The sequence below is a fragment of the Marmota monax genome, unplaced genomic scaffold (assembly GCF_021218885.2).
Source record: "Marmota monax isolate L192 unplaced genomic scaffold, Marmota_monax_Labrador192_F-V1.1 WCK01_AAM20220418_F8-fsc00137, whole genome shotgun sequence".
NCBI classification, from domain to species: domain Eukaryota; kingdom Metazoa; phylum Chordata; class Mammalia; order Rodentia; family Sciuridae; genus Marmota; species Marmota monax.
Genome location: NW_026692854.1, coordinates 445,333 through 459,667, shown reverse-complemented (window position 1 = coordinate 459,667; position 14,335 = coordinate 445,333). Strand labels below are relative to the sequence as shown.

Here is a 14,335-nt window from a genome sequence, read left to right as displayed (position 1 = left end):
ACTTTCTTTTCATCAAACAAATTCTTGATTGGATTCATATTTCTAAAACTCACACTTATATTTCAGTCTTTGCTCATGGTGTTTTTTCCATTTGCAGAATCTTATACACACCATGGTCAAAATCTATTCTGTGGTATGTACTTAAGAATAATGTACCCCATTCCACCTAAACCGAAATAGCTTCTTCTAATTTCAACAAATGTTTCTATAAAGTACTTACTTTTATAAATATAATGTCACATTTATATCACATTAGGTCATCAAAGTACTTAGAAAGTAGTGATTGTTATTTTAATTATTCCAATAACTTTGCACAAAGTACTTTACACTTGCTGAACTGAAACAAAACTGCTTAATAATAAAAGTGCCTACTATTATAGACTACCTACCATGATCCAAGTCTTTTGAGGTAATATACATCATAATAAAACACTTGAAAGGTATGAAAAAAATACCACAAAAAGTGAGTCTCTTGGTCCTGATAAGCCAGTCACCTACACTTGTAATTTCTATTACAGCATACCATATTACTAACTGGTCTATAAGTATTATTTACATAAATGGCAGTACTCTAAGCATAGTTCTCTATATTTTCTTCTTCTTTTTAAACCGTTTACAATTTACCTTAGAGATCATTATATATTACAAATGTAGTAATATATATTATCTTGCTGTATAGTCTTCCAACAAATAAAAATATCAATTTATTTCATCAGTCTATTTCACAATAGTCATTTCGGTTTGTTTTCAATATTTTGCTTTTATAAAAAATTATGGGGGCTGGGTTGTGGCTCAGCAGTACAGCACTTGCGTAGTACATGCAAGATGCTGGGTTTGATCCTCAGTACCACATAAAAAATAAATAAGTAAAATAAAGGTATTGTGTCCAACTATAACTAAACAAATATATCTTTTTAAATTCTGTAAAGAATCAACTTGTATATTTGTTACTTCACACATGCATACATAACAGGAAAAACTAAAAAAAGTAGAATTACTGCATCATTTTTAATGCCAATTTTTTCTAAATTTTTGCCAAATCATTCTCCAACAGGCTGTTACTCCATAGCAAAGTATGTTTGTGTCTCCATCTTGTTGCCAATGTGAGCTCATCAAACTTTTTGAACTACATCAATAAGCTAAGTAAAAGATGATCACTTTTTGCCTCCTTTAATGCATGTCTATTGATTACACATCATAAAAGTTCTGGTTTGTATTTTCTTTCTAAAGATTATTGTATCTTGTTCTTTCAGGGAGAAAGCAGGCCATCTATATTCTGCCAAGGATTAGCATTCAACTTGGTTGGACTGAGATTATTTCAGTTGTGTTCTTGACTTTAGGCATTGCTCTTAATGCTAAGATGTGGTCCATATTCCTCTGGCATGGCCTTTCTGGGGTTTAAATTGCACATTAGCAAACTTCCTCACACTTACTCCTGTGATTGAGCTAGAACATAAATGTCTTCCCAGCTATTGATCCTCTATGTAATAGTGTTGCTCCGTTTACCTATCATATGTTGTACCATAACAGTATGCATCTTTCAGTTTATTGCTTTATGATAGTAGTGTGATATACTGTGTTCAATGAGATGTGACTATCAGCATCTTTGCTAGAGAGAAAACTTTCACTAAGTATTATTAATACTTTGTCCATAGCATTGAAATGTTACACATTTTTTTCAGGTTAGATAATCCCTGAATGCTTTCATACAAATTATGAAACTATCTTAAGAGTGTTCTATTCAGTTTCTATAGAAATATGGACAATAAAAACAAATCTCACTTGTTCTGCATTTTCTTTATTTGTTTTATTTTCTTCATCTTCTTCTTCCTCTGGTTCTATTGGAGCAGGAGTCAGTGAAGCCACAAAATGCCACAGAATATCATGGAGAGAAGTTGTTTGGATGACATTACACAAAAGCCAGTTGAATGCCTGAATAGATGATCAAATGAGTCCAAGATAAAAATAAAAAAGTATATGAGTTACAAAATGTAGGACCTTCCTTACTCAGAAATGAAATAACTTCATGGACTACATGCTTCAAGGTCAGATGATAGAAAACTAAACTTGGTTTCACTAAAAGCATAAATAACTTGAAATAGTCAATAATTTTGGTCTTTGTTTATAAAATATAACAGAGGAAATATATATATGAAACCTTCTTAATATTAATTTACTCAAGTACATTTTTTTCTAATTTGTGTTTAGGATTTAAATAGAATATTTCTCAAGCTCTACACAAGCTACCATTTTACTTAAATATACTCGTTTCATTCCCATCAATGAGGTGTCAAGTTATTCATTACACTTATGATAAAGAAGAAAGATCTTCTATATTCAGGCCTGTGACATACAGTAATATAATCATTCCAGAAAATGGAAATCTGGGTAAGCAGTTATTGCTAAAATTATAAATCAAAAGTCCTACTTCTCATCCTTTTTGTATGATTATTTTTTGATTCTAATGAAATGATATTCTAAATATAAAAAGCTTCTTAAAAAAAGATAAATCTCAGGATTCAAATAATAAAGTAATACAGAAATAAAGTTCCTTAGAGTATTTAAATACAGAATTCTAAATTAATTTATATCCATAAACTTTAGAGTTTAGTTTTCATGTGAACACTTGATATTTTCAATAGGCTTTTCAAATGGCTTTTAATTTGAAGCAATTAACTTGGTTTAAAAAAATGGCACCGGGGGGATAGTAGAGGATAGGAAAGGCAGCAGAACACAACAGACACTAGTATGGCAATATGTAAATCAATGGATGTGTAACTGATGTAATTCTGCAATCTGTATATGGGGTAAAAATGGGAGCTCATAACCCACTTGAATCAAAGTGTGAAATATGATATATCAAGAACTATGTAATGTTTTGAACAGCCAACAATAAAAAATTAGAAAAAAAAATAAATAAATAAATGGCACCATTAAATACAGAATCATGTGATTTGTTTGATCTGTGAATCACTATCTTCATTAATGTATTCATACCTCCATAGCAAAAACTCGACAAGCAGATTTCCTTAACGCCTGTTTCATTGCTATTTCAAGACCTTCTAGATCATGATGCTGTATAACAAAGGCTAAAACTGGCCATTGGAAATTTCGTTCTCCTTTGGAAAGAGAGCTGTGGGCTGAGATTAGGCGGGAAAGTTCAGGTGATGGATGCCTCAAGAGGGAAGAACCAACTTCTGTTAAAAAAAAAAATTATTAATTTTCATAGGTGGTGCATCTGATTAATATATTTAATACTGAAAATAATATTTAGCTTATTCAATTACAGCACTTTTAAGCACATGACACAAATCATCACTATTACAACTTCTACTGAAAAAGAAACTGAGGCTGAGAAAGATTAAATGTCATACTTTCCTAGAAGTATACAGCTATTTATTTGTAGAGGTGGGTTTTGAAACCAGGGCCGAATCCAAGTGCATGCTTTGTAAAAAGCTATATGATTTATATTGTCCCTAAATGGAATCCACACATCATCTCTACAATTTTCTAAGACTGCTTTATAAAAGATATCTCAATAATTAAGTTCCAAAATATTTGTTAACAAACCTATAAATCATTGATTCTAAAAATATTTTCTTGAAGATCTTCAATAGTAAGATACATAATTATCTGCCTATTATTTTAACTTCAAATCTTCATTTTTATAAGTGGCTTACCTAATAAATTATCACCATTAATATCCTCTTCTCTTGGGTTTCTTTCAGTATTTTTTAGGCAGAATCCCCAGCACTAATTTGAGGCTGCTGACAGCAATTGGTCCAGATTATACAGATTATTATTATTATTTACTGATTAAGGGTTACTCATATCTCCAAGATTCTTTTTTTTTTTTAATCTACTCAGAGTAGTGGTAACTTTAAGAGCTGTATGTTTCTATGAGGGTAAGGAGATAGCCATGATTTATAAGCCATAGGAACTGCTGGTTCATTGAAGCTTGGTGGAGGAGCTAATGGTAGCAAATAGTTGGCTTTGATATTTTACAAGTAAGACTGTAAAGGTCAATTTATTCTTGAATAATCACTAAATGATCTTTGGACATTTGCTCCAATTGAGAAGCAAAACTTAGAGGGGCACAGTTATGGCCAGGTCACATAGATTGTCTATCCCAAATTAGAAATTAATCCATTTGCTCCCTTCATATATTACCCTTTAAAAATTAGCTGCAAAGAAAATAATTTTCTTTTTTATGTTCAGTAGTTGAATCACTCAATTTTCTTTTTATCTATATACTTACCAGTGTCTCCACTATTAACTCTTCTTCTAGGTATAGCTTTAACTCGTGCAGGTAAAATGGAGTGTTGTTTATCATATTCAGAAGCAACAACTGAGTATGATCTTTGGAAGACAGTTCTCTTTGCCAGATCAGTATCAGTTATGGGACTGGTTTCCAAACTGCAGATATATCAAGAGCACAGGTAAAAACTTAGGACAAAAAGTAAAGTGTAACTATACTTCTTTTACAATAGTGTAGTCAAATATTTCAATCTGAATTTGTGTGAAGAAACAAACTTAAAATTCAACTTAATGATTTCTCTTTATATCATAATTTAATCTTTACAAATATAGTAAAATTTTGATCTCAGAACTGTATCTTAAAATTTTTGATTTTCTAAAATAATTTTACATTTTAAACAAAAAAGAAAAGCTATCAAATATTCTAATGTCCTTTTTTTTTATTGTCTGGTAAATTTTCTAATGTCCTTTTATAATCAAAAGCACTGGGGTGGAACTCACATGACAAGATACTCTGAGAAAACAGGCAGACATAATCATAAGTGTACTGAACAAAAGGAAATGGTTGTGTTCATGCACAATCCTAATAAAATCAAAACTTAGTGCATTTTTCTTTTGGTAGTTGAGTGTTCTATTAGGTTTCTCACTCTTGGGAAGTGCTACCCAAAGCTCATTTTAGAGCACGGCTATATCATAGTATAATGAGAAGTAACACTGATTTTGGCATTATCATTCTATTATACCTACATTCTCCATAAGAATGCAATGATTTTTATTCAGGCTTAAATAACTGATGTTTTGCTATTTATTTTAGTAACATTAAAATACTTACAACTTTATTAAAAGGACTATATAACTTTCTTTTGGAGATTTTTTTTTTTAAACTACTTTCCTTTTCTGATTTTTCAAGCACAAATCTACAAGCTATTCTTCCATGTGCTCTTTTTTTCTGTCACCTCACTTCAAATTGGGACATTTTTGATCACCTATAGTTCTGGAGTTGTTTTATTTCCATCATTTAAGCCAGATGTGAAATCCTATATCCCTCAGTAAGCTTATATATTTTCTTTCTTTTTGGTATGCTTAATTAATAAGTCACACCCCTAGCCCTTTTTATTTTTTTGAGTTAGGGCCATGCTAAGTTGCTGAGACTGACCTTGAACTTGGAATCCTTACCTCTCCCTGCAAGTTTATATATATTCTAAGAAGTGGCTAACTTCCTGGGTGGTTTATTTATTCACCACCTCTCTGAGCTGACAGAAATTCTTGTTTTAAATAGAGTATGAATGCTGCACATAACCATCTGGGATAAATGTGTCTGAACGACAGTCTGGCTGCTTTGTTCCAAAATGACTGTGTGTGGGTACATTAGCGTACTTCATTTTACATTTGGATTTACTATCTTGTTTTCAGAGGCAGTTTATCAACTTAAAAAGAGTTAAGAATCAATTTTTTAAAAATGATCTGTTCTTATAAAAATGATAATGCTTCTGAGAAAATTCAAACACCAAAACAAAAAACAAAACCCTAGGGAAGAAGCAAACATGGCCATCGATAACACAACCGAGTACACTGGGTCAGGTAATTCCTTGTTGTAAGGACTATCTTGTTTAGCAACATGGGCTTCTACTCACTAGTTGAACTAGCTCAGTTGTGGAAAACAAAACTGTTTCTAAATACTGTCAGATGCTAGCCAGGAGGCAAAAATCACCCCCAGTTGAGAAATACTGATTTAATGGATTCACTCACTGTTCATCATCTTTAATAACAAAGAGTTGTCAGGATGTTTTTTCAAGAACAACTCAAAGGTGCTACATACCCCAAATCATTGTATGTCAGAAAATATCTCAACCCAGCTGGAAATAAAATACTTGGGTCACAGTTTCTTTGCTTTAGGATTTTGTAAATATTACATTTATGTGCTCTGGTACCATCTTATATTTACTATACACTGTATAGACTTTAAAACATGCTTTTCATTAACCATTTGACTCATCTGATTGATTCATAATTAATTATGAATTCTGTGGTACAACAGTGCTTTTACAAAGAATACAATATGAGGGTTGGGGCTGTAGCTCAGTGGTAGAGCGCTTGCCATGCACATGTGAAGCACTGGGTTCGATCCTCAGCATCACATAAAAATAAAGATATTGTGTTCATCTACAACTAAAAAAAATACAATATAAAGCTTTAGAGATATCCTTTCTTTCAAAGTTATGATACAAAAGTCTGTTTTGGGTCTTACTTTCCTTTTGCAAAATGACTTGTTTTGCCTTGTTCAGATAATTGAAAAATCCTGTTTTTCCCCCCACTAGAGTTTCAGTAACTTAAGATATTTCTTATAGTAACATGTAGTAAAATTTTCCTAATATCATTCAGTACTTTTTATATTAAAGCTTTAGATAATATTCTATTGTATTAGTTGTGTTTTCTACTTCAAAGACATCAGTTATTCTTATATTGGATTATCCTGTTTGTATCTGACATTTCCACTCTAATTGCTATAATCTGTCCCTTTTTCTTTACTCATTGTGATTATCTCAAATCATTCCACTGACTGATGTTATAAACACTTCTAATTAATTTCTTAGTTTTATAACTTTAATTTGATGGTTGGTCTGCTCTCTTACTCTGCGATATATCTTGCATATAAATAAATAAAATATCTCTATTTTATTTATTTATATGCAATGCTGAGAAGCAAACCCAGTGCCTCACACACTCCAGGCAAGTGCGCTACCAATAAGCCCTGGCCTCAGCCCCTGCAATATGTCTTTTTACTTTGTTCTGCTTTTCATTTCATTTTCACATCTGAGCTTATGTTTTATTATACTTATGTCATTATCAATTTTTTTACTGCTTGAGAATACTTATAATAATCTTCTTTTGCTGAAGAGGAGTTGACTTCATATCTTTAGCTAGAAGTTTATACTCTTTGAACTGAAAGATTAATAATAACTCAATGACTCATACTTATCAGACTAGTCTCAAAATGGTTTCTCACTCTTTCTAAAAGGTGTTATCTTCTTTAAAGATCTAAAAGCCTGCACTATACTCTTTGGAGAAAATGTCAAGAGCAGCTCACAAAAACTGAGGAGTGATCCACACACATGAGAGCAAAAGCTGCAAGTATTTTAATGAAAACTACTCATTTGGGTATATAAGTTCTATCATGCTTATTAAAGTATCTATTATTTCAGTTTATGATAATTATGACTATATAGTATTAACACATTGGCATATCTTATTCAGCATGTTCGCTCTTCCTGCAGCAAATATTTTTCTTTCCAATGATATGTTCAGCTATACATAACTGAAATCCTGACGTCCTCTTAAATTTATCTTTCTCATTATCCAGTTAATCAGGTCACATTCACTGTTTTCCTACAAAATATCTCCTTTATTCCTCTATAACTACTGTCAACATAATCCAATTCCATATACTTAACTGAAATCTTTGATTAAATTTATCTCTTTTTCAATTGATGCTGCGAGACTATATCTGCATTTTTATCATGGAATTCCTCTTCTAAAATCATTTCAGTGGTCCTCAATTTCCTTGTGTACTATGGCTACATGCTTCTATTCAGTTTTCAAGAAGCATTTTGCTTTGACATTACCATACCTAAGCAAGGAGGCATTGTAAGCAATAATCCAAGACATTTTAAGATTTATTTTCAGTGCCACTTGTCCTATGAAATGACTGAGTACTGCCTCAAAGTTAACCTTTCCTAACTATAACATTAAATGTTATGATACCTTATAATATAATCTCTTACTACATCATTAGTTGATCTTTTCTCTCAAGCTAGTCTGCCTCTCCTGTCAAGGACCTTGCTTTATTCATACAAGCATGCTTTTTCATACTACTCCACAGTGACTCCACACTGTCCCTGCTGAAACAGAAGGTTCTATTAAAGATCTAGAACATTCTTTTTTAATTCAAAGTCTTCCTTCCACCAAATATTGGCGATTAAATTGAGAAGAGAGAACTAAAATACCTTGGAGGCATAGACTTCATATTGCTCTCTGGCTCTTCAAATACATTAGGAATTGCATCAGGAGTTACTGATATATAAGGGGCAGGTACAGATGTTGAACGCAGATATCTCATTTCATCCTGGAATAGGTTGTCATCTTGATAGCCCACAAAATTTTCATGATGATGCCTGTATTAAATCAAACCCAAGAACTTAAGAGTATGATGGCAGCACAGATCCTCTTCATTTTTAATCTCCTTTAAAAAAGGCAAAGCAGCATATGTGAATCTTCAATTAAAGGTTAAGTATTAAAAGAATGATAGATGTAAGCAGGTGGTAATAAAAGTCTGATAATTTTATATATAGATAGTCCAGGTAAAACAAACACTTTAAATCCAGAATTGAACCCATTTTCTTTTCTATCAAGAATATTTCCATCTTCTAGTATTTGGTCAACCATCCAGGAGCTTAGGTTAGAATATCTCAGTGTCGTAATGATCAACCATCATTAATCACTAAGGCCTATGATGCTAGGTTTCCCTTCACAACCATTCTCTCTTCTCATTCCCTATCATCAATGCCATAGTGCAGGCTCACAGAATTTGTTGCATGGACTATTTGAAATACATGTGGTAGCTTTTGGGGCAGAAACATATATGAGTCAAATTTGGAAAATATTAGGTATATGGAATGTTCCATGGTTTAGGAGATGTCCTATCCCCAGAGAGCTAAAAGTATAAAATCTATAATTATTCTATATTATAATATTTTACATTTTAAAAATTGATTCATTCTTTTTCATATTGGAACAAATTATTACTAACCTAAGTCCAGTAAATGGTCTACCTGAGGCTATACATAGGTGGCATTTGGCATGCCTGATGATTTCTACCTTGGACTCAAATGTACTCAGTCTCACATTTTCTGTTTCCTTTTTTATTTGCCCTATTGCAATAGTAACTATAAACATTTCTAAAAACCATACAACTCTCATATAAAAAGAGGACAACTTTCTAAACTGAAACTGTAGGCAATATCTAAAAATTTTCATCTGTCAGCTGATAAAGAAAATCTGAATTTGAAATATGAAAGACTGTTTTGGAGTGTCAGTGTGTAATGTGTGACAGTATAGGCTGTAATACCAAGTTCCATGTAGGAAAATAATACACTATTAACAAGTCTCTCCATCTGTGTTTATGCCCTTTTGTCCAATTTTCATATTAGTTTTCACATTTCACAAAGTGACTTTTTAATTGCAAACCCTTCATATATTTCCCTGTTTAAAATTCTTCCACTGGTTCTTCTGCCTACAGAAATAAATGCAACTTTAGCATGAGCTACAGAAGTCCACATTACCTGGGTTCACTGTTTCAAGCAGTATTTCACTATTTTCCACCAGCAACCAATCCTTTAACAATCCTGTGACTCCTCAAATGTGTAGCAATTTCATTTGTCTTTATTCACTTGGGATACTCTGCCAGAAATCACTGTCCTCCAATCACCTGATGGATATCTATTTATTCTATGAGACTCTACTAAAGGATTAGACCTTGTGGCAAGCCTGTCCTGATTTCTTTGGGAAGATTCAAGGGTTTTCCTTCTTTTATGCTCTAACAGAGTATGCCTCACATGACATTGTAAATGTTCTGATGACATGTTTATCTTCCCACAAGAGTGTGAACATTCCAGAAGTCAGGATTTTATTGTATTCATTTCAGGGTCTTTGGAACCTAGCACAAAACTGATACCTACTTGGTACTTATTTAATGTTAACCAAATGAATAATTTTAAAACTGAAAGATTACTAGAGGGAAACATTAGTTTCTTTCTACGTTAGCATTTCCCCCTATTAATAGACTGAAGTCAGCTTATCAGAGAATAAAACATAGTTACTATCTTACTAATACATATTCTATATTAGTAGTAATTACAAATTGACAAAGTATTTCCATTAAATACCTATTCCCATAACATGAATATCCTACCAATCATAGGCCAGCCAAGGAAACTCAGAAACCATTAAAGGCAATGCAGAAAATAAATTCCTAGAGGATTCTTTACTTTGCACAATTGCTTACGTTGTTCCCTATCATCAAAGGAAATACAGAACTACCTTTTGATATCAGTTAATTAACAGTAGCTGTTAATCCAAAGGTAGTGAAACACACACACACACACACACACACACTCTCAGTCACATACACACTACACACACACACAAACAAATCTTATTACCTAGCTAAGGTCTGAAGGTAAAGACAAGGCATTTTCACAGGAAGATCCTCAGAAATGCCCTCTTTCACACTGGGCAGCTGTGACTGGAACGGTTTTGCAGGGTGGTAACACAGAATGCTTGGTTCCGCAGCACTGCTCAGGGACAGGAGGAAGAGGGCATTGGCTTTGATGACCTGGTGAGCTTCCATAGTGGGCAAGGCACGAGGGGTCTTGACTTGCATTGGCTTTCTCCTAGATTGTTTGACCTGGCAAAGAAGAAACTGAAGTGGTTTTCTCCTACTTATACTTAAATTTTTAATTTGTTAGACTATGTATTTTGAATTTCTTTTTTTTAAATGTATTTTTTTAGTTGTCAATAGATCTTTATTTATATGTGGTCCTGAGAATTGAACCCTGTGCTTCACACATGCTAGGCAAGCACGCTCCCACTGAGCCACGACTCTAGTACTTGAATTTCTTTTAAAAATTATTAAACACTTCTAAAACTATTTAGAAATAATAATGATTACCAAAGTAGCATTCACTTTATGCTTCTCCTGAACTGACTGAAACTACTTTATATTATACACAAACTATATTTCCTTTCTATCCTTGGAGAAATTTAAAATCTAACTCATTAAATCTAAATACAGTTTAAAGAAACCAGCAATATATGTGTGGTGAGGGGGGGCGAGAGGGGCATTCAACAAAATTCTATGGTTTAGTACGCCATTAGTGGGAATGATCTTGAATTTCCAGGACTCCTATGAGTCAATGAGGTATATGTCCCATAGGTTAGTTATCATAAGACATAATTTATCTTTTAAATTAAAAATAGCTGACCCAGTACAAATATTAAATTTGCATATTATTTCTGTTATAAAGAGCTCATAAGTTGATCTTTAAAAAATCCCATATGGAACTGATTGAATAGTATGATTATAAAGAGATTCTTTTTTTTAGTTGTATATGGACTAAATGCCTTTATTTATTTAATTTTATGTGGTGCTGAGGATTGAACCCAGTGCCTCACATGTGCTACGCAAGTGTTCTACCACTGAGCCACAAACCCAGTGCCTTATATGGTATATAAATATCATTAACATTAAAAACCACAATGGATTAAAAAATACCTTTTCCCTTGCTGCAGCCTGTTTTTCACGGAGGTATTTTTCTCTACAGCGGTCACAAACCAGATACCAAGTGCTTCCTCCTATGCCACCATCACCACAGTTACCAGCCCATCCTCCACAAAAATGCCCAATGCTATTGTAACCTTGTCCACCAGCATACCGGCCACAACCTTGAAACAATAACAAAAATAATAAATATTACAAGGGTTTTTAATAGTTTGACCCTTACTATATATTAATGACAAATTTACCTTCTCAAAGTAAGCAGCTGATTTTTTTTTTTCAGGCTATTAACTACATTAGAAAAAAAATCGCATGCTTGACCAAAACCAGTTGATTAAATAATGGCCAAATGTTAGGTACTCCATTTCTAGATGAGCAGATTAAAAGAAATACAGTATCTGGTAACCTTTAGATTTACTTAAGAATGTCAATAAAAACAGACAAAACAAACATAAAATATTATGTAAGAATGACATATTTTCAGGAATTAAATTTATAAAACATTTGGGGTATAATATGAAGAAAGAGAAAGCAAGTTAATCTTAGTTCTTCTAGGTGAATTTTGAAATATTGATTAATGCTATAGAAATTCTTATATTTTCCTAAAGTGCAGTTTTCTCATAAAAGAACTTATATCATTTTAACAGGGAAAGCCCTAAGAAATCAGTAGAATCCATTTAGTTCGCAATTTTGAACAGGAAATACGAAAATCGAAGGACATCTAACTCTGGGATCATACCTCTGTGTTTGAACATGTTATTATTTCTGTTGTGTGATTTCTTAATGACATCCTTTGGACAACACAATACATATTTAGAAAATAAACAATATTTTAAAATTTACTACACTGAAATGAAGTAATATTATATTGCCTGATCAGCACACTATTCGAATTTCTCTACCCATTTTTCACAAAGCCTATTATTATGTAAAAATGACAGTATCAGATACTATAAATTCTGGACAAATGTTGTCATATCCTTTGACATAATTCATAGAGTAGCTCAAGTTAGAAATGACCTAGTTCATTAAAAATTAAAGTATTTATATATATATTTAATATATATATTTAATAATGTCATTTACCTGGGTGAGCTTGTCTCATGTGATAGGTCACTGGGTATGGATGTGATTCTCCACAGAGTTCGCAGATGGTATCTTTCTCTGGTCCTCCTACTGCTAGTTGGGCCATCTCACCAAACAAATTGCCCCTAGGCCTAACTTCTGTCTTTTCTTTTTTCTTTTTCTCCTTTTTGGTCTTCTTATTCTCTTTTTCACACTCTTTCTTTTTAAGAACTGCACATGAACCAGGACTTGGAAAAATCATATTCTGGGAAGCAGCTTTGATAGTAGCCAAAGAGATATCTTCCCAAAAAGCCACTAAGTGTTGTAAAGTTAAGGGAAGGGGAGACTTAGACTTCACTGTATGATGCATGGACATTTCAAAAGTGGCTTCCGTTTTCCCATCCTCACATTTTTCATGCAGAGGTGGTTCCTTAAGCATAGACAACACCTTATTTTTGTTGATGCTTCCCATCTTAGATATATCTGGTCCATGAGGTGCAATATTAAACATATTCAGTGCAGACGATATTTCCAGTGAGTGTCTATTTTTTAACTTGGTTTCTTTTTCCTCTGTGGGTTGTTGACTATTTAAACTACTCCTAATAGGAGCATGCTCTTTGGAAAGTTCAGGATTAAATTTTAGGAAAGAAGAACAAGCCATTGCATCATGTACTATGCCTTCATGCCACAAAAAAGAGGCGAAGACTGCTCTGGCACACTCAGCCACAGATGGAGACATGGCTTGCTTGGCTGGCTCTAAAGGTTTGGATCCATCTCCTTTGAAAAGAAAACTAGATTTTTCTTTTTTGGGCCTAGTGTGTCTGTTAGCACATTTTCGACTTATTTTGGGGGATGCTCTCATTTCCTGTTCATCTTTCAGTGGTGCTTTTCCTATGCTGAAATGAACTTTATTTGAACCCTCATCCACACTCTTAAATTCGCTTTCATCACAGGTGCTATCTGTCAGACTATTTGTTTTCAAAGTACTTGAAGTACAGACTTCAACTACCTCGCTGTGGAGGTTTTCCTGCACTACATGGGGAGAGGGAGCTCTATTTTCAGATCCAGGGGAGTCTTTAGAATCCTTTGGTATTGATTTTGGTTTTGGTGATGTAGATCGTCCCCTTAATGGCTCTGTTAGGGGCATTTTCTTCTTGCGGAGGGTGTCTGGATCAAGTGTGTAAGAGTCTGATTTGGAACGTTCCCGAGGAGGATCAAGTTTTGTCTTAACAGGAGCAGTGCTTTTTTGAGGTAGATTTTTATCTTGTGGTGAGGATGAGCGTGGAGAACTAGCACTAGATGGGCTAGATCTGTTGGTTGGGAGAGTCTTTGGCTTAGGAGATGATGACCGAGAACCTGGTCCTGGAGATTCAGCTCTGAAGCTGGAAGACATCCTCCCATCAGACTTTAGTGTCTGCAAAGTGTTATGGTTGGGAGACAATGACCTACTATGGGAGTCAGACCTCAACTTTGCAGCATCTGACTTTAACATAAGGGATTCGCTAGCAGATAAACCTTCTGTACCCCTTGGCTTCTTTTGGTCAGTGGTAGTCCGGCTCATGCGTCCATCAGGTTTCAGGGATCTGCTGTGTTTAGAGGACAGTTCTGATTTTCCTGATGTCAAGACTGGTCTAGAAGATGTCGACATATTTCCTCGGTCACCTGTATGATCCATTTCAT

At 33.6% G+C, this 14,335-nt stretch overlaps 1 protein-coding gene across 13 annotated transcripts in view; it reads right to left on the bottom strand.

Moving 5' to 3' along the window:
* Nucleotides 1-14,335, bottom strand: part of Mycbp2 (MYC binding protein 2) — a 272,081-nt gene that overhangs the window by 36,003 nt on the left and 221,743 nt on the right. For all 13 annotated transcript variants that reach the window (XM_058580959.1, XM_058580960.1, XM_046449465.2 and 10 more), the window contains 7 exons: nt 12,677-14,317; nt 11,588-11,757; nt 10,476-10,720; nt 8,262-8,429; nt 4,259-4,416; nt 2,998-3,197; nt 1,783-1,932 (listed from right to left, as the gene is read on the bottom strand). In XM_058580959.1, coding sequence (XP_058436942.1) covers nt 1,783-1,932; nt 2,998-3,197; nt 4,259-4,416; nt 8,262-8,429; nt 10,476-10,720; nt 11,588-11,757; nt 12,677-14,317 — 2,732 coding nt within the window. The remainder of the gene's footprint in view (nt 1-1,782; nt 1,933-2,997; nt 3,198-4,258; nt 4,417-8,261; nt 8,430-10,475; nt 10,721-11,587; nt 11,758-12,676; nt 14,318-14,335) is intronic.